The sequence below is a fragment of the Ursus americanus genome, chromosome 12 (genome assembly GCF_024610735.1).
Source record: "Ursus americanus isolate L20-20 chromosome 12, mUrsAme1.1.p, whole genome shotgun sequence".
Taxonomy (NCBI): domain Eukaryota; kingdom Metazoa; phylum Chordata; class Mammalia; order Carnivora; family Ursidae; genus Ursus; species Ursus americanus.
This window is the reverse complement of record NC_142138.1, coordinates 15,263,859-15,284,918: the sequence shown is the minus strand read 5'-3', so window position 1 is coordinate 15,284,918 and position 21,060 is coordinate 15,263,859. Positions and strand designations below refer to the sequence as shown.

The following is a 21,060-nucleotide window of genomic DNA, read 5'->3' as shown; positions in this document are numbered from 1 at the left end:
TGAGGTGCAGAAATTATAAATACCACAAGATCACACAGAAAATGGTGCCTGTGGCAGACACAGACATGGGTTATATTTATGCACCTTGAAAGGACGCTATAAGGGGCGCCTGGGTGGCTCAGTTGGTTAAGCAGAGGACTCTTGATTTTGGCTCAGGTCATGATCTCAGGGTGGTGAGATCCAGCTCCCAGCTCAACAGGAGTCTGCTTGAGATTCTATTCCTCTGCCCCTCCCCTACTCAGGTGTATTCTCTTAAAAAAAAAAAAAAAGAATAAGAAAGAGTAAGAATAAGGAGAAAGGAGAGGAGAGGAGAGGAGAGGAGAGGAGAGGAGAGGAAAGAAAGAAAGAAAAAGAAAGAAAGAAAGAAAGAAAGAAAGAAAGAAAGAAAGAAAGAGAAAGAAAGAAAGAAAGAAAAGAAAGAAAAGAAAGGAAAAGAAAAGAAGAAAAAAAAAGTCAGTCCTCAGTGAGCAGACAGCCTCCAGCAGTTCATTCTTCCTGGCAGTACCCTCCCAGTGCAGCCCCAGCCAATGCCTGAGCAAGGTGGTGGCAGAAGGGGCTCTGCATCTCCACCCAAAGTAGTATTGCTCTAAGGGGCTCCCTCATCCAACACTCTCCTTTGGGCAAGCAGAGATTTATCAAAGGACTTTGTAGTTCTAGCAGCTTCCTCTGCCCAGTCCTGCTCACTCCCCTCCAAAGCTTCCTCCTCCATAAACCTCTTGGTTCTAGCTGCGTCTCAGCCTCTGTTTTCCAGTATGCACAACAGACTCAGTGGCATAGGCAGGACCGGATGTCTGGGCAATGCAGATGACTCTTTGTGCACCCCCATTATCCTGTCCCTCCTTCTGTTTTTTCATTTGCCACACTGCATTGACATTTTCGCTTTCTGAGTCTGGGGTGTGTGTGCCGTGCATGTACACATGCTAAAACATATATGACATAAAATTTGCCATTTTAACCTTTTTGCAGTGTGTGATTCAGTGGCTTTAATTATATTCACACTTCTGTGCAACTGTACCCATGCTGTTTCCAAAACTTGTTCACCACCCCAAACAGAAACAGAAGTTTTGCACCCCTTAAACAATAACCTGAATCTGCTTTTCAGACCCAGAAATAAACTGAGCTTCATCAGGACAGCAATTCTGTCTTGCTCATCTCTCTCCATAGCTCCTAATAGGACCTGGCATTTACCAGGCATCCAAGATATTGTTTACTAAACTGAAGAATAAAAAAAGAAAGTTTCTTCTAGATACCTGGAAAAACTTAGGAGAGGTGACATTTAATTGGACTCTTACAAGATGAATGAGATTTCAATAGGTGGACAGGAGAGAAGAGCATCCCAGACTGGGGGAACAGGAGGACAGGGCAAACTCTGCTGGTGGCAAACCCGAAGTCAGTGTTCCCCTCCCAGAACTGTAGTTTTGTTTAGGACAGCAAGGTGCACAGCTAAGAAATATACATACATTTCCTAGCCTCTCATTCAGATGCAGGTGGTCACATAGCAGTTGTAGCCAAAGAGGTGTAGGCAAAAGGCAAATGGTGATTTCTGGGAGGTTCACATTCCTGAAATGGGTATTGCCACTTCCTCTTTGTTTTCTTTCTTCTGCTTCTCGTCTGGAATGTAGATGTAGTGGCTGGAGCAACAGCAGCCATTTTGCAACCTTGCAAAATTATGGAGTCCTTGGTCCTGACATATTTGAGCCACTGAATTAGCAACTCTAGACTTGTGTGTGTGTGTGTGTGTGTGTGTGTGTGTGTGTGTGTGTGTAATTCCTAACTGTAAAACTTGCCTGAGATTTCTTTTTTGTAATATGCATTTAACATAAGCCTTAACTGATATGATAGTCAGGGGTTATAGAAGAAACGGCAAGCCTGGAAAGCAAGACTAACCTCAAGAGCCATGGGTGGCTCTGGCCAGCAGCAGAACTTCTGCCTTCTCTGCCTCAGGAAACTGGCAGCCAAATGGGAAGTTGCCTCTGCAGCTGCTCACTGGCAGGATCAGGAAACCAACCAGATGAGCAAAAGCCACAGTCTAGAAGCTAAGATGACTGGGCAGCCACCACAATCAAGCAGTGTCTCAGGAAAGCCAGACCTCCTGTGCGCTTGCCAGCGGAGCCACAGAGGCAGGCAGGTGAGGCCATCTTGTCACTCCATCTTCTAAACCCTGCTTGAGAACATCTGACTGTTTGGACTAATTCATATTCAGAATTTGTACCACAAAGGAACCTGGAAATGTGATGTTCTCCTTCTTCCCCTGGCCAAGTACTGCTCATCCTCCAGGTTTTGGGTTAGACTTCACTTGATTGAGAAGGCATTCCCTGACCCCAGTCTATTTAGATGGCCCATCTCACTTCCTTGCTGAAAATCTGCATATCATTCTGCAATTTTCCATTACAAATTATATATTCAATATACTCCTGCTCTAAGAGCTTGTCTTCCGTGCTAAGCTCCACGACAGCAGAGACTGTTCTATCTTGCTCACCCCCGTGTCCTCAGTAGTTTGCCCAGTGCATGATACATTATAGTCTCTTTGTATGAAATGAGTGAATGTGTTGCATGAATAAATAAATGGATGCACAAAGGAGAGCATGGGGAACAGCGTGTTGTGAGGCAAATACAGACATCAGTTGGAGGAAAGTTCCTCTGACATGGGAGGGCGTTTCCATCTCTGTGATTTGTTTTGCAGAAGTGGATACACTGATAAGTACAAAGTATGGCAGACCTGGATATCATCTGGAAAAATCCGTCACACTCTAAATAATTTTCATCAGCAGCCTTGAATGGAACCACATTTACCTAAGAGAAGGGCATTTCCCATTCATGGATATCTGTCTCCAATAAGAGACATTGCTCCCCAGAGAACTTGACTTTGAGGAGCTTGGAGATGAATGAGATGCTTAGGAGCCTAAAAGATGCAGGAATGGTCTTGGTTCAGAGATTTCCCACAGCCTGGTCCTCAGAACAGACAATCTCAGAGAAGGAACATTTCCCATACAGTTCTGGGACAGGCATGTTTTGAATACAGACTCACTTCTTCAAGGATTTGACCTGACAACTTGTTCTCCTGTGTGAAAGCCTAGCCATAATACTGAAAGGTTGACTTCTCTGAAGAAAGAGCCTGAATGGTAGCTATGTGTTTGGCACAGTAATGCTTAGGCTCTGGCACAAAATCAGTCTATCGGAAGCTCCTTCCCTCTAAATAGAGGGACCAATTACATTGGTGGGCCAAGGTCTTGTGTCAAATGAATGCAGAGCCCATTTTGGGATTCCCAGCCCCTCTGCCTCTTGCTCCAAAAAACTGATTACAATTGGAATTGTTAGCAGAGTGAGTTTAGTAACAGCCCAGAGGCAGCAAAGCCCAGGGGAGAAACTGGGGCTGGTCAAGGAGAGCCACTGCTTTGGGGCTTGGTTTTGACACCTGTTGTATAGGGTCACACTTCCCCCAAGACACACTCATATGGCCAACAAAACTAAAGTTTGCAAGATCAAGGTCACATAGAAAAGAGGTATTAGATATTTATAGTATGTGTATATGCATATATATACATATATATGTAAATATGGACTATAGGTATTTATAAAACATCAATAACAGAGGTCAGGGTCATGTAAGATGTTCAGCACCTATTCATGCCTCATTCTCACTTGGTCTCATATTGATCCATTCACCCCCAATCCATCCTACCCATGAATCGTCCTGCCTTGCTTACAAATCTAGGAAACATTAATTTTTTTCTTTCGGTGCTCCTCTTTTCTTTCTTCCTTCTTTCTCAGTTTAGAGTAGTCATTGAGAGGTAGAGCTCTGGAGTCAGACTTTCTCAGTTTAATTTCCCATTCTACCACTTGCTGCTGTGTGACCTAGGAAAATTAACCTAATTTTCCCCTGTCTCAGCTTCTACTCTGTAAGATGGAGATGAAAGTATCTCTAACCACATGGAATTTTTGTGGGAATCCAATGAAGTAACCTACACGGCATTTAAAACAATGCCTGGCATATTGTAACTTCTCAGTGATATTCGTTATCCTTCTTACGATTATTGTTATTCATATTTACGTGTAGCACTCTTTACTGTTTGGAGGCATTACTTTCCTGAATTTTATGTAGCAAGTTGAATTTATGGTTTAAATGACAGATCAAATTTGTTTCTCTTGCATTCTCCATTCTGGGACTTTGAATAGAGCAAGTGAGCACAGGGTGATCTCAGGATGAGCTGGGACTGAAGAAATTAAACTCACTGACCAAATTTGCAAATTTCAGAGAAAAGAATTATAGCATTAATTAGGTTGTCTTGGACAGCAGGCAATAAATCTTGCACAAACTGGCTTAGGCTAGAAGCAAACACATTAGTTCACATAGTTCACATAGCAGATATCCAAGGGCCGGCGGCGGGTGGGGGTGGGGGAGCTTCAGAGTTGGTTGATTCAGAGATTGGATGATGCCATTTTGGTCCTAGGTTCCTATTCTTTCCATCCCTCCCCTCTGTCCTCTGTAGCACCGGCTTCATCCTAAGTCTGGCTCCCGTTGTGTTCATACGGTGGCTGCCAATGGCAACTATGACACATGTGTCTTCTTTGCCATCCAGTGAGGGAGAAAAAAAGGCTAGATACCTGTGAAAGATTCTTCACTGGTGTCTCCAGTAGGCTCTCCTCATGACGTAGGGGCCTCCCCACATCTACCTGGAAAGAATGGTGTTAGTTACCATGGTTTCTGTAGACCCATTAGCTGGGGTGGCATGCAGGTTGGAGTTCAGTCCCTGTGACCTCTGTAGGGATCACATGAAGAGGCTTTCACATGGTGACAGGGATTACCTCTTTTTATATCCCTCAAATGTCTGCAAATGACAGTGGTCTGTTTATCTATTGCTATACAGCGAATGACCCCAAACTGAGTGGTTTGAAAATATGATTGTTTTATTGTATTTCACAATTTTTGCGTCATGAATTCAGGCAGGACACAGCTGGGAGATACCCCAGCTTCACGTGGCTTTAACTGGGGTCACTCACTGGTATCAGCTGGTTGCCAGGCTGGTCTGAGGGTCCTAGGATGTCATAACTTGCATGATTGGCACCCTGGGGACACCTGGGGCTGGGCTCAGCTGGATGCCTCTCCCTTACTGGGTAATCTCGGGACCTTTCTATGTGGTCTCTCTAGCAGAGGGGCTGGACTTCTCAGAGCTCAGTCTGCTACCCTGTTATAAGAGACAGAGAAATTGTGAAATAGAAGATGATTCCAAATGATTTGAAATGTTATCTTCGGTACACATAAAAAGCATAAAGAAATAGGCATGCAACTCCTACTAATAGACACTGTGTTTCCCTTCATGCCCACTAAATGGAGGTGTCCATTTTTAAAATATCAGTTTGAAGAGGTGCTGCTTTGTCATACTGCCCAGGGTGCCAGTGTCACTGGCTAGCCCGGTCCTGGGCGAGCTGTGGGACCGTCTTTCCTTCTCGTCAGCCCTGCTTGGTCTAGGCTCCATCACACATATCTCCAGGATATCCCAGGAGCCTCCAGTCTGAACTTCCTGCTACTAGTCTCATCCTGAGAGGGCCACTCATCCTCTATTGTTTTCCAGTGTAGTTTCTCTGAAACCCAAGTCTGCTCAGACCATTCTCTTGCCTAAAGTCAACATTGGGTTTTCATTCAACAACCAGATCAAATTCAAACTCTTCAGTATGGCTCACAAGCTCTTCCTCTCCTGCGTCAAATCCCCCAATTATCAGGGGACTGTCAGCTCCAGGAGGGCAAGCATCTTATCTTTCTTATTCATTGCTTTATCACTGGCACCAAGACCAGGCCTGGCATCATCTAGTGCGCACTTCATAAATATCTGTGGAATGAAGGGAAGAAGGGAAAGCGAGAAGGACAGTGGAAGAAAGGAAGAAAAGCAGGAAGTTAGTTCCGGTAGCACCCTGTGTTTCACCTACCTTAATACTCACTTTTAGTTTAATGTCTGGCTTCTTCGCAGTTGGTAAGGTCCACGGGGGTAATAGACACACCATATGCACTACTCCTAGCACAGTGCCTGGAACAAAGTCGGCGCTCGAAAACATTCCTGAAATAAGTGAATTAATTAATAATGTGGTAAGTGCTTAAGGCGCATGCACAGAGGGGTGAAAGCCTGAAAGAAAGGCCAGTTGATTCTCTGGAGTTTGGGAGTAGAAGGGGGAAGGGGACAAGGCAGAAAGGAGTCCTTGGAGGGTGATGCCGATGGCTTTTGCTTGGGGGCCCAGGCTCACGGGAGTCTGAGGGACTGGTCTCCTTTAGGCCCTTTGGCCCTGGAAGTTGGAATCCTTTGCTGGGTCCTGATATCCCTTTTGTGCATCCAGTTTTCTTATTTGGCGCAGGTATCCAACCCTGTTGGTTTTTTTCCAAGAGAGTGAGTCTTTTGAAGTGATGCGTGGACGGCTTTGCCTCAGCCTCCTGGAATGTGACCTCATTCCTTCCCCAGGTCAGTCCCCTCATTAAGCGGCCTGCCCAGTCCTGCTCCATCGGGCAGCCTGCCAGGCATGCACTTGGCATAGGACTGCCAATTCAAGGACCAAGGCGGTTTGGACTATTGAAGAGCATGGGCTTCAGACTACAAGAGACCAGAGTTTGGATCCCGAATCCACCACTTACTAGCTGTGTGGTCTTGAGCAAGTTGCTGCCTTGACTTCATCCTCTGTAAAGTGGAGCTAATAATAGTGCCTAATTCAGAGCAGATTTGTGAGGATTAAATTAGATACTCCAGAAGCCCACACCACAGAAAGCTCCATAAATGTTGCTTGTTATTTTTCTACTCAAGGAGACTCAAGTCATGAATTTCTCTGGGATGGAGCATGGGTGAAGGGAGAGAAGGGGAAGGGGAGGTAGCACGCATTGAGCCCTTATGCTGTACCAGGCACTGCGCTGGCATGTCTGCAAGAGTTATCTCCCCCACACCACACAACAGCCCTGTTGCCGTGTCTAACATCAGTCCCATTTTCCAGTGGAAGGCATGCAGATTGTAGAGTAGACCAACAGTTGGAATGCAGGCTCTAGAGTGCACTTGCCATGTGAGTCTGGGGAAGGCCCTCCCCTCTGTCTGGGCCTCGGGTCTCCACCACCTGTGGCAGTTTCTATCTGATAGGCTTGCTGTGTGGACTGAATGAGCTAGTGTTAGGTAAACTTGCTTAGCCAAATGATGCTCAGTGTATGTGACTTTCTTCATTCCCAGGGGCACCCCTGGTTGAGAGCAGGGTTTGAATGGAGAGGGGGAGAACAGGGGGACATGCCATGAAGAGGTACCCCAGGGCATTGGGATTCTGGAGGGGACACACTTACTCCCCAGAGTAGTGGGCTGCTATAAACACCACGGGTGGATGCCCCTCTTGGGCTGGCAAAAAGGTTCTGAGGGCTGGCTACCTCCATCCCTGACCTTTACTAATGAGTAACAACAATCACACCAAATTGTAAGCTAAGGTCCTCAAAAGCAAAAATTGGAGCTTTTTTCCTCTTTTGCACCCAGCACAGAGCCTGGCCATAGGAGGCACTCAGAGTGAGTTAAACAAGTGAATGCCCTCTGCAAAGAGCTGTTTCCAGGTCAAATCTAGCTGCACTTCAGTGAGTATCAACAACAACAACAACAAAAAAGACTGGACAACTCCTATTCTAGTTTCCATTATGTGCCAAAGACAGACACCTGCACGCATGCAGGCAGAGCAGAAGTGCTGAGCCGGAAGGCAGGAGGGCAGCAGCCCAGGTGTCTGATCTCTGGCAAGTCACTTCCCAACCCTGGGCCTTTGTTTGCCCATCAGTAAAAGGAAGCAGTGGTGAGAGATGGTCAGGTCCCCTCTAACTCACACATGTGATTGTGTTTGTGTCTGGAGTTTCCCCTGTCAGAGAGGCTCTAAGGTAGGGTAGGTACGGGCAGAAGGTAGCCGAGCTGGCAGAACTGGCCTCCCCCAGGGGCAAGAGTCAGGGCTTTCCCAACACCCCAGAGTGGGAAGATGGCAGCGTGCCCCAGAGTCCAGAACATGGGGAGCTCTGGGATAGGCTCTCTCTCCTTCCTGTGCTTCTGCCCTGACCCAGGAACCTGATCCAGCCCCTCCCATGGTCTCTGCCCGAGGATGCTTGCTGGCATTGGACCCGAGGCTTCCCTGAACATAATTAGAGCTTTTGCTACTTCGCCCACTCAAGCCGGATGCAGATGGGAAGGCCTCTGCAACAGGGAGGCAAGGGAGGCTCCATACGCCTTGGCAACGTCGACTTATTTGTAACAAACAGGTTGGCTGAGTTGGGCAGCCAGCACCTTGTTTCCTGTTGTGATTTATGCCACATGGAGGTAGTCCTGGCATTGGAAAAAGTCCTGGTTTGGGAAAGCAGAAACTAGCACTTACTGAAAGCTTATGGAGGGCCACGTGCTGCTCTAGGCTAAGGGTCAGCAAACTACAACCCGTGGGCCAAATCCCATTTTTGTATGATCACCTATTTTTATATGGTCCGTGAGCTAAGAACGTATTTTACATTTTTAAACAATTCTCTAAGGATGCCATAATAGCCCTGAATTTTGCTCCTAGCCAACAAAGCTTGAAATATTTACTATCTAGCATCTTAAAAAAAGCTTGCTGACCTCTGCTCAAAGTTCTTCACATAGATGTAACCTTATGAAGTAGGTTACTATTACCTCCGGTTTTACAGATAAGAAAACAAGAGGCCTAGAGAAATTAAGTGGTTTACTGAAAATCAAGAGCTGGCAAATGATAAGATCAGGATTTGAACCCAAGCACCTGGTTTCTGAGTTCCTTCTTAAAACGAAACAGATGTTTTCATGAACTGATGGCGTGACCTCAAAGGAGTCATTGCAGTCTCTGCTCAATGAGGTGAAGGCATTGAACTCCATCAGATTCTAAATTGGGGGTGGGAGGGTCCTTGAGATAAATAAACTCCAGGGAATCCCGATGCCTCCCCTGGAAACCCAGTCAAGGTTCATGAGTTTCCTGTAAGGGTTCGTGTGTGTGCACAGTTGCGTTTATTCGAGGAGAGAATCCAAGTCACCCCCTCAGAAATGGATTCCATGACACAAACAGAGTAGAACTACTACTGGGCTAGCTTTCTTGGAAAGTCATTTCTAGCTTTTAACGTGCTTTGATGTTATCTATTTGGGCTGTCAGTTTTGTCCCTCAAGTGGTATCTTTTTAGACTGAGTTTTCCTGCCCGAATGTTCTTTTTTTCAGTCATCTTTTCTGCACATGTTGCCTACTGGGTTGTGTTTTTCCCCACCCCTCACCCTCAAAGCTCTTCATATGCATCACTGAGAAAAATAAGAAAAAAATAGACACACTTAAGAACAAGTGAGGTTTTTCTACTGATGTATTCTGTAACCAGGTGAATAACCCATGTGAGCGGGGAGGGCAGGAACTGAAATTTATATCCCTCTATTGTAATTTTTCATGTCTCTATGTTATCTGTTCAACAAATACATATCTAGCCCCAATGCGGCCATTGTTGCTGTGTGGACCTTGAGCTGCTCGGGGTCAGGGGTCAGGTGCTATTGGCCCGTTAGCCCCATGGCCTAGTCCAGGCCTGGCACATGGCAGGCACTCCGTAAGCATTTGAAGTGAACTATCGATGTGTGGCTGGCTGGATAAATGGTTGGTGAAGGGGTGTAAGAGAAACCAGCCGGGTGGGTGGGGAGAGGAGGTGCATGGTGGCAAGCAGAAGAGCTCTGCTGTCTTCCCGTGGCTTTCCAATCAGCAGCCTCCAGTGTTCTTGGCGAAGCTTTGGAGGGCAGTCTTCATTTTCTCATCAGCCATGGTTTGAAAGGTTAACGCTGATGTTTAGCTGACAGAGCCAGCTGATTCCCACATGAATCCAAAGAAATGAGTCCAATCTCTTGCATCCCACGGAGGCCAGAAGAACAATGGGGGCTTCCTGGCCCTTTGTCTTGGACCCAGATATCCCCGCATTGGAGAACAATGAAGGCTCCTCTCTCCCTCCTTCTCATTCTCCCCAGACTTCTGAACTTTTCCTCTCTCCCACTCCTCCTCGCCTCTACTTCCGTCTACTGACTCACAGCTGCTGAGGGCAGGAGTGCAAGCCCCTCCGCACAGTTGGATCCTTGGGCTGAAGGGTCTGGAAACATCTAGGGATAAACAGCCACAGAGGCAGGGATGAGCAGAGGGCACACCCTAGCCAGGAGAGGGCTGGGGTGCTCATGCCCGTGGAAGGGCAACACAAGAGCTAAGGAAAGCGTCCGCTGCTGGGAAGTCTGGAAGTTTCTGACCTGCTCTCAAGCTGGACAAGCCACTAACCTGTACTCAGCTGGACTTTCTTCATCAGTACAGTGTATCTCATGCCTTGTCTGCTTCCCTGAAAGGTTGAGTTCAACCAAGATGTCAGGGAGCAAAACTGTAAGTTGTCCCATAAAATTGAAGCCGTATCATTACCTGGCTTCAGTTGAGACACTATTTTGATGCTCTGATTCAGCAGCTGCAAAGAAAGAGAAGTTGCGGTATAGTTCGAACTTGTAGAGGAGTGAACTTGTACGGAGGTGTGGTGGATGTTAAAACGTTTGGGCTGGGGAGATAAACATGGTCCGTAGCAGCATGGTATCACAAAGAGCAGAATCTGAGAGCCAGACAGAAATGAGTGTGAATTCCAGCTCTGCCATTTGCTATCGATATATTCTTGGGCAAGTGTCCTTCTGCATGGGTTTCTTATTTGTAAGGCAAGAATAACAGAACCTACCTCATTTAGATGATGTAAGGTTGAAGATAAGACATGTTGAGCAGCTGGCCCATAATAGGCTCTCAGTAAATTGTAGATATTATAAATATTGCTCAGACACCATCTGTTCCAAGAAAAGAGGGAATGAGTAGACAGGTAAGGGATGGTTTGGGTTATGCCTACCCTCCCAGGCAGAGGCGAGGGGCGGGACATCAGAAACAAACCCTTCTTCACAGCTTCCGGAGGATCCTCGGTGGGGATCTCCCCAGACGGCCTCATTCCATAACCATGTGTTGAATGGGGCTGCTGGTGGCAACAACGCCACCACACAGAGTGTGACATTGGCAGAGGAGGAAGGATGAGGACATAGGGAGGTTTCACTAGAGAAAGGCAAAGAAAGAAGCAGGAAGGATTGAGGAGGAAAGCTGGGGGCCGGGAGAGCTGGCTTCAAGTCAATACCTGAGGAGACACTGAGTGGAAGGTGAAATCGCTTACTTGGTATTGCTCCAAGAATGGAAGTTCAGAGAGTGTGTGAAGGTTACAGAGGCCCAGAGTTTGCCTGAATATTATGATGGCCCTTCTCATGGAGCTGGTTGGGATTGGGCCGGGCTGTCTCATGGGGAGGACGGTTGTTTCTATATGGAAGCAGTGCATAAGCCCCTGGTACAGGACTTGGAGACAGGACTCCACACTTGGGGTGGGAGACTGAGATAAATGACCTCTGATGTCCTTCTCAATAACCCTAAGGAGCATCCCTTGGACCAGGACTGCCCAACACAGGCAGGCTAGTTTGGAAGAGGCAGCAGCCCATTTGAGACCTGTCACCACCAATGCCCTCATGTTGGAAGGGCTGGAAGCTCTCAGAAACAGCAACGCCTCCACACCCCCTCATGGGAGCGTCACACCTCAGCTGGCGAGCTCTGGGAAAGGAAGCACCATGACTCACAAATGTGGGGTTGGAGAACCGTGGCCGCCTCAGGAATGTTGTGACAAGATTTCCCAATCTCTGTTCGTTTGCTGCCAAATCTCTCCAGAAACAATGGGCCCAAGAGCCCGTGAGATTAACTACAAAGTGACTACACAGTTATTAGATGTTTTATCGGCTTTTACCCTGAGTGTAAAACCCTTGGAAAAGAAGCCAGCTACCCCAGGGCAGAGAGACTAGACGTGAGGGGAGGGAGGGTCCAGTTCCGGTTTGTAATTCCTGACAAGGAGACCATGACAAGATCATGAAGAGAAGCTGATAGGTAGGAGATACTGAAATGAAGCAATGACACACACTTTCCAGGTGATGCTGCTGTCGCTTTTCAGATCCTGATGGACTACAAACGCCAAGCAGCATCACAGATGTCACCCCAAACGTCTCCTAATAAAGGGAGTAAGGCCGCACCCAAATGAGCACACAATAGAGAAGCTATTGTCTTTCCAGAAAAGTGAAAAGATCTGACATTCCATTCCTGAAGCAGCCCAGACCCAAACCACGCCCAAACCACACCCAGTTTACCATTCTTACGTCTTCCTTCTACTCCTGCTCATTCCAGACTCTTCAGCAAGACTCAATTGTGTCCTGGAAAAGTGTGAATGTCTCTGTCACCAGATCTGGCTTCAAGGCCCTCCTCCATTGAGTCCTAGCGGTGTGAACTTAAGCCTCAGCTTCCCCATCAAGTGAATGGGGACAAGAGTAATTATTTTGCAGAGATGCTGGAAGAATTATAGGGAATTTATTTATAAAGCGCCTGGCACAAGGTTGGTGATCAATAAACGGCAGTGCCTATTAATAACAGGAACTACGGAAATGGGGGGAAAAGACAATTAGAAGAAAAACAAATTTTACTCCAAATACTTCTCCTAAAACTTAATTTGAGGGATTGACTTATTTAAAAAAAATTATAAACATTTTAGTAACAATAAACAAGGAAATATAGAGGGTGTACCTATCCCCTGGCTCTTTTGAATTCTAAATGCAATGTTTTTTTTTTTTTTACATTTTTAAAGACATGAAACATTAAAACTAGAATCATGTACACCTTATCTGTTCCGTGTTCTGCACCCCTGCTCCCCAGCCCCTGGGCTGACTTCCCCTTCTTTCTATGGTTTCTTGGGGCCTTCTTCCTCCATCCCTAGCCAACAATCACCACAGTCCACTTCTCTGTCTGCATTTTCTGCATTCTGGCTGAAGGATCGCCTGCTTCCTCCAGCACTCCAAGCGGTCTCTCAGGAGGGGGGAAACCCTGTCTGGCCTTCTGGCATTGCCCACTGCCTCAGTGGCTGCTCCTGACAGAGGCCAGAGTCGACCGTGGTCGGGACAAAAGAGAAGTGAGGGGTCTTCTCAACCTGGCCCAGGCAGCTTCACAGACTTTACACCATGGAATCCCCACCGTGTCACTCACAGACAACATCATCACTGTTCTACAAAAAAGCAAACCAAGCAGAAGGAGCCGCCCATGGCCTGGCGGCGCAGAATTCAAACGTGGGCTCCTTCACCACAGCAAGGCAGACAGCAAGCAACACTTCCACTGCCATGTGGGAGGAGCTGGTGGCTCATGGCATGAGTCCTAGGGTTTCAGCTGTGGGATCACTGTGGTACCCTACACAATTAGCTAGGTTTTGCTCTTCACAAAACCAGGACTTTCTAAAAAATATTTGTATAACTAACAGAAAGAAAGAAAAAGAAGAGAAAATCTGAGGAACCCAAGATGAGACTCTAACCTCTTGACCCCTTCGATCCTCTTCCACTTTTGTTAATTGGTATGTACATGTGGTGTCAGGAGACCCGGGTTCTAGGCCTGGCCTCACCACTTACAAGCATGTGACCATGAGCCGGTCCTTCTCTTGTCCTCCCAAGGCCTCTATTTCCACATCTGTAAAATAGGGATAATGTCTTCCCTGCCTACTCCCCAGGGCTGCTGTAGGGCTTTCAGCAAATGATGAGCATAGAAGTGTTAGAGCCTGACCTGCATCTAGATAGTCTCCGTATCTGTGCGTCCTGGGGGTCAGGATGACAAGGGCTCAGGGGCAACTCCCCTCCCTTGCACACAGCTCCTGGGGCCTGGTCTTCAGCAATCCCCACAATCACCAGCTTTGCGCAGGACCCTATAATGATCTCCAAGCATCCTCACACTCCTGAGAGCGCTGATAATAATGGCTGAGATGAATTCTCTTTAATGTATGCCAAACACCGTGTTGGGTATTTTATATTCTTTATCTTGAATCATTAAAATAATTATAGATGGTAAGTATTTTTTTTATTAATCAAATACAGTTTTGTTTTTATAAATCACACCCTGACATATAAAACTGATGAGCCGGTATTGGTCTTATACCAAGGAAAGTCAGATCATCACCACCAGTTTAGAAAACAGAGCACAAGAATAGATGAAGTATGATGTTCGGTGGGAGGTGGGGGGGAAGCATGTTCATAATAACAAGGTGGGAAGTCATCCTTTTCACAGATGTTGAGGAAATGTAGACATTATTACCCCCATTTTATAATTAAGGAAATTGAGGGGTGAAGTAACTTGTTCAAAATCACACAGCCAGTGAGTGAAGTGAAGCCAGGATGTGAGCCTAAGTCTCACTGGATCCGAAGCCTATTTTCCTTCGGCTGTACTATACGGCACGCATCCAGAATCCCTGTCTGTTCACAGACTGATCAGACTGTACCCCTATTCCCTATAGCCACAGGCTGATCAAAGTTTGGGATCATGCATAAAAGCAAAAGTAACGGTCAGTTCATCATTACTCAGTCTTCCTTGAAACTGGGTGTTTGGAGACAGAGGTTTGTGGCTGGGGTAAGTGATGAGAATTGGACTTGCAGAGAATTGAAATGGTCACCATGAACACTCCTGGGAATGTATATTGATACTCTGACATTCTGGGCACAACTCATTGTTATTTAACCCAATAAACATTATGGAGCCCCTAATATATGCTGGTGCTGGGGCTATAGTGCTCAGGTATGGTTCCTGTCCCCCATACACATTTGGCAAGCCTGAGTTCTTGGAATGCTTTTGTTACATACTTGAAAATTGAGATTAAAAAAATACAAAGAGCTACAGCTCACATGTGATATTTTGCAGACCTAGGCAGGAAAAGGATGAAGGAAGAAGGGAGAATCAGAGCTGAGGCTGTGCTTAGTTAATAAGCTCATCATCGGGTGCCTGGCTGGCTCAGTCAGTAGAGCATGTGACTCTTGATCTTGGGGTCGGCAGTTCAAACCACACATTGGGCATAGAGCCTACTTAGAAAACATAATTAAGTATTTCTCATCTAATTCCCAAAAGAATCTATAAAAAAAATAAAAACAAAACAAACTCATCATCGTGTTTGTGTGCTTGTTGGGGAAAACTTGGTTGACCACAGAAATTAAGAAAGAAAAGGGGGGGGGGTCACTCTGTCTTCCAGAGAGGACATTGAGAATAGGCTCTCTTTATCCCCATCCTCCCAACACTTCCCATGGCTGATAAAGGCCAAGGTTTGGAGACCTCGGAGCACTAGCCTGAATAGCTAAGCAGTCAAAGACCCCATTGTACACACTACCCAGGCCTGAGAACCGTTCCCCACTAGCTTTCCTCCCGCCAGCCTGGGACGCATTGGAATACCAAATAGGTATCTCTGACATTTACAGAGGATTATGGCTACTTAGTAGCTGGAAAAGTAAAAAGATAGGTATTTATTTATTTATTTATTTATTTATTTATTTATTTATTTATTTTGTTGGATGCCATCTTCTTTATTTTTTTTTATTTTAATGATTTTTTATTATATTATGTTAGTCACCATACAGTACATCCCGGGTTTCCGATGTAAGGCTCGATGATTCATTAGTTGTGTATAACACCCAGTGCACCATGCAATACGTGCCCTCCTTACTACCCATCACCAGCCTATCCCATTAGCCCCCCCCTCCCCTCTGAGGTCCTCAGTTTGTTTCTCATAGTCCATAGTCTCTCATGTTTCATTCCCCCTTCTGATTACCCCCCCTTTCTTTATCCCTTTCTTCCCCTACCGATCATCCTAGTTCTTATGTTCCATAGATGAGAGAAATCATATGATAGTTGTCTTTCTCTGCTTGACTTATTTCACTTAGCATTATCTCCTCCATTGCCGTCCATGTTGTAGCAAATGTTGAGAACTCGTTCTTTCTGATAGCTGAGTAATATTCCATTGTATATATGGACCACAACTTCTTAATCCAGTCATCTGTTGAAGGGCATCTCGGCTCCTTCAACGATTTAGCTATTGTGGACATTGCTGCTATGAACATTGGGGTGCATATGGCCCTTCTCTTCACTACGTCTGTATCTTTGGGGTAAATACCCAGTAGTGCAATGGCTGGATCATAGGGTAGCTCAATTTTTAACTTTTTAAGGGACCTCCACGCTGTTTTCCAGAGTGGCTGTACCAACTTGCATTCCCACCAACAATGTAGGAGGGATCCCCTTTCTCCACATCCTCTCCAACAATTGTTTTTTGCCTTGTCAATTTTTGCCATTCTAACTGGCGTAAGGTGGTATCTCAGTGTGGTTTTGATTTGGATTTCCTTGATGGCTAATGATTTTGAACATTTTTTCATGTGTCTGTTAGCCATTTGTATGTCTTCATTGGAAAAGTGTCTGTTCATATCTTCTGCCCATTTTTTGATTTGTTTATTTGTTTCTCGTGTATTGAGTTTGAGAAGTTCTTTGTAGATCTTGGATACCAGTCCTTTATCTGTAGTGTCATTTGCAAATATATTCTCCCATTCCGTGGGCTGCCTCTTAAAAAGATAGGTATTTAAAAAATAAAAATGCAACCTGACATTTTTACAGTGCCTTACAGTTTACAAAACTTTGGTATCTACTGTCTCATTTATTTTAGATTTGATTGTCAGAATGCCTTATGAAATAGAGAGATGCTGTCATCTCCATTTTACAGAGGGGCAGACAGAAGCCCAGAAAAGTTAGTGGTATGTTACAGGATTTAGGAAAGCACAGAGGAGTACTGCCCTGAGTGCAATAGACAGGGCCTATCAGGGAAGGCTTCCTGGAGGCGATCCAAGAGCTCATTAGAAAAAGCACAATAATGCACTAAATAAATGAGGGGGGGGGGCTCCTGGTATATGATTTCACAAAGGCTTGAAAATGTGAAGAAGACTGGAGACACCGGTAGGAGCAAGATGATGGTGATGATGGTAGTGGTGGGGACCATGTGAGCAGCTACCACCTAACCATGCTTACTAAGTGCAGATACTGTTAGAACAGACACTGTTCTAAGACGTTTATCTACATTAATTCTCACACCTCCCTTGTTAGTAGGTACTTTTATTATCCCCATTTCACAAATGAGGAAATTAAGGCACAGAGAAGTACCTTGCTCAAGGCCATACACGATCTTGTTCGCTAACTTAAAAAGTGTGAATTCTATTCCAAGAGCCAAGAGCACCTTCCACTCTGCTCTCAGCAGAGATGGACACAGATTTGTGATTTAGAAAGGCTCCTCTGACACAGGATGGACTAGGCGTTGGAGAGGGGGAAAGAAACTGGGATCTGACTAGGCTGTAGGTTCAAGAAGCTGAGCAGAGACAGTGGGAGTAGAGACCAGAGGAGTATTCCCACAATGCCTGGAGCTTGTAGGTAAGAAACTGCCCTCACATGACTCTGCTTTCTCTACCTGTAAATGCAGAATGATATATTTCCACCTACCCGCCTCAGGAATTGCTTGAAAATTAATGGGATAGAGGCCTAGCTGGCTTTCATGTGTTAAACAACACCCTTGTCCTACTGCTGGTGTTCATTAAATGCGGAACATATAAAATGTGCTCTGAACGGAGGAGCCGGGAATAATTATAGTGTGCTAATTATTGTTAATTTTACCACAGCTTTGAAAGCCTGGACTTTCTGGATGATTCAAAAAAGAGATTGCAACCCCTCCATCCCATTAAAGTAGCCGCACAGAGGCAGACGAGCAATTTCCCACAGGCTCCATTCTTTCCTTATTTGTAGTGGTTCAGCTACTTATATGGGACACAGAAAAAGAAAAGCAACGATTTACTCTTTTAGAATCAAGTTATACAAAGAACCCCTTATAATCTTGCTTGTTCTTTTTAAGAACTTTTTGTCTCTCTACACTGAGTACATGTATGAAGATTATGTTTCTGTGTGTGTGTGTGTGTGTGTGTAGAGGAAAAAGCGTTTAACAGAACTTCTGACACATTGGACACCGGCACACCTGGGTTTTACTCATGATACGGTAACAAACACTGCTCCCTTTCTTCGGATTCTGCACCACTGTTTCCATAAACATTGATTTAAGGTTTCACAATGGCCGGCCGGAATACCAAAGACTCCTCCGAAGAATCTGAGGATATTGATGGCTGCATCACCTATAAAATGGGTCTGAAAGATTGTCCATACCTGTCAGGACTGAGGTGAAGATGGTGAGATAATGCTTGTGAACTGTAAACTATGTAACTGCTACTAGGAGAACTAGCGGGTAGAGAAGGGATAGCAGTGGGAAAGGGAACTTGAAACGGAGGGGGTAGGGGACAAAAGCCTGGCGATCTCACGCGCCTTACTTTTCAATGATATTCTTAAGAATTCCAGCTCAGGAGAGCAGATACCAGGCCACCCACGGTCCTCAAGCTGGCGGCCGCCGGGGGCTGCTCCTCCCCAGGTGAGGCCGGGCGGGCCGGGGGCGGGGCCCCGCAGCCCGCAGGTCAGTATCGGTTTTCTTCTCCCGGGCTTTCGGTCTGGAGGAGGCGGGAGCAGCTCCGCTCCCCCGATCCTATCGCGGGCGGCGCAGAGCGGGCTGTGCCTTCCGTGGGACGGTGACGGGGCGGGGGGTGGGGACCGCGGGATGTGTCACCCAAATACCAGAGGGTGAGTCCGCCCAACCAGCCGGGCAGGTCCGGCGGAGTATAAGAGCGAAGGGAGCGGCCAGCGGCAGACGCCCGAGACTGTCCCAGCGCGGAGCCGGAGCCCCGCAGAGTCCCCAGCGCCTGGTCTGCCCGCGTCCCGTCTGCGCTCCGCGTCCCCACCATGGCCCGGGGTCCTGGCCTCGCGCTGCCGTCTCCCCCGCTGCCACTGCTGCTGCTGCTCCTGGCGGCGACGATCGGCCCCGCCGGCGCACAGGACAACTGCACGTGCGCCACCAATAAGATGACCCTGTGCCGCGCGGACGGCCCCGGCGGCCGCTGCCAGTGCCGCGTGCTCGGTTTGGACTTCCCGGTGGACTGCTCCACGCTGACCTCCAAGTGCCTGCTGCTCAAGGCGCGCATGAGAGCCCCCAAGAGCGGCCGCGCGCTCGTGCGGCCCAGCGAGCACGCGCTCTTGGACAACGACGGCCTGTATGACCCCGACTGCGACCACGAGGGCCGCTTCAAGGCCCGCCAGTGCAACCAGACGTCGGTGTGCTGGTGCGTGAACTCGGTGGGCGTGCGCCGCACCGACAAGGGCGACCTGAGCCTGCGCTGCGACGAGCTGGTGCGCACCCACCACATCCTCATCGACCTGCGCCACCGCCCGGCCGCCCGCGCCTTCAACCACTCGGACCTGGACGCCGAGCTGCGGCGGCTGTTCCGCGAGCGCTACCGGCTGCACCCCAGGTTCGTGGCGGCCGTGCACTACGAGCGGCCCACCATCCAGATCGAGCTGCGGCAGAACGCGTCGGAGAAGGCCCCCGGCGACGTGGACATCGCGGACGCCGCCTACTACTTCGAGAGGGACGTCAAGGGCGAGTCGCTGTTCCCGGGCCGCGGCGGCCTCGACGTGCGCGTGCGCGGCGAGCCCCTGCTGGTGGAGCGGACGCTCATCTACTACCTGGACGAGAAGCCCCCCCAGTTCTCCATGAAGCGCCTCACGGCCGGCCTCATCGCCGTCATCGTGGTGGTCGTGGTGGCCCTCGTCGCCGGCGTGGCGGTCCTGGTGATCACCAACCGGAGGAAGTCGGGGAAGTACAGGAAGGTGGAGGTCAAGGAACTGGGGGAGTTGAGAAAGGAACCGAGCTTGTAGGTGACGGTGGGGCAGAGGGTGGGGCGGGGTACCGGATTTCAGCCCGGCCCCAGACCGAAGTGAGCCGCGCTCCTTGACTCTTGGCCTACAGGAGAACTTGCTCTTTCCCAGTCCCTGCCTCTCCCCACCCCCACCAAGTTTAATAGATCCTGGGCTCAGGGTCACCTCTCTTTCTGACTTCTGGCTTCAGAGGAAGCATTTCTAAAATTCCTTCCCTTTCGGTCCAACAAGAAACCTGACTGAAGAGTTAAGGAAAGTTTGGCTCAGGGTTATATGTAAGAATCACCTGTCTGTATTACAATCCCGCATCGTTTGCCATTGACGCCATCGGTGTTGCAGGCTTACAGGCGCTTAGATGGGGGGGGGGGGGCAGCGCTTTTACCGTCTTGGGTTAAGTTATTTGATTACCTCCATCTGTATCCTGGCCTTGCTGGTGAGAAGAGGAGTTCGCCAGCTGAGCCCGCGTAGTGTCCGCATTTGCTGTCGTTTGTATTACCAACCACATATGCTTGTCACCGGGAAAGAAGCCTGTTTGAGCTGCCTGAACACATTTGAGATGTCTTTGTTTGAGGGCGGACTGTGCCCTAGAAACTCGGCGTCTGTTCTTCAGCCTGCCCTTATTATAGCTGATATTAGTAATGTTTCTTTTGTAAAATGTTTGTACATATTTTGTCTTTGATAATGCTGCTGTGATTTTTTTTAAAACACGAATTTAATAAAATATGGAAAAGGTACAGACCAAAAGATGGAGTTTGTGAAAACTCACTCCAGATTTATATCTCTTGGGTTTCCTCTCATTTCCCATGACTCAGATTTCTTATTTCAAATTCTAACACTTTTTTTTTTCCCTTGCAGGAGCGGGCATTTCATTTTGCCACTCCAGTGTTTCCTGAGATGACTTATACAGGCTGGTATAAATACTGGTCTTTCTAAATAAGATTGTTTGGAAACTTCCCCCAGAGTGCAGGAGGGTGGGTCTGGGGGAGGAGGCTAGAACTAGGTGCTGGTGTAGGGAAAGGGTACCAGTTTCAGGTTCACTGAAGAATCTCCAGTGGAGAAAAAAAGCACTACCCTTGTTTCGGGAGCTGTGTCTCCTTTGACTCCCAGCCCTACTTGGAAGCAGTGCTGTTATTCCCATGTAGCCCCTGGCGATTTACTTCATGTCAAGTATCGCGGTTCCCCAGACAGGTTCAAGGACTTTCCCATGTAGTTACAACTAGTCTGTAGTAGGCCCAATGCCCTGGCATGTGGGGGGGGGGGGCAGCACGCACCCAAGTTGTTTTCCTAAAATTTCACTAGTAATACGCTTAAAAGCTTTTACTTCCTATTAGCTGTAAAAACTGGCAACCTATCGCTTCCTGGCCTCTTGGCTAAGATCAAGTA

The 21,060-nt window shown here is 47.4% G+C and overlaps 1 protein-coding gene across 1 annotated transcript; it reads left to right on the top strand.

Moving 5' to 3' along the window:
- The first annotated feature begins 18,519 nt into the window (after positions 1-18,519).
- Positions 18,520-20,421, top strand: TACSTD2 (tumor associated calcium signal transducer 2). Its single transcript, XM_045802225.2, has one exon. It carries the CDS (start codon positions 18,706-18,708, stop codon positions 19,675-19,677), a length of 972 nt encoding a protein of 323 aa, XP_045658181.1. The 5' UTR covers positions 18,520-18,705; the 3' UTR covers positions 19,678-20,421.
- The last annotated feature ends 639 nt before the right edge of the window (positions 20,422-21,060 follow it).

Bases quoted from the DNA above. Each gene is read 5' to 3' on its own strand.
- TACSTD2 (XM_045802225.2), top strand. From the start codon at position 18,706: ATGGCCCGGGGTCCTGGCCTCGCGCTGCCGTCTCCCCCGCTGCCACTG.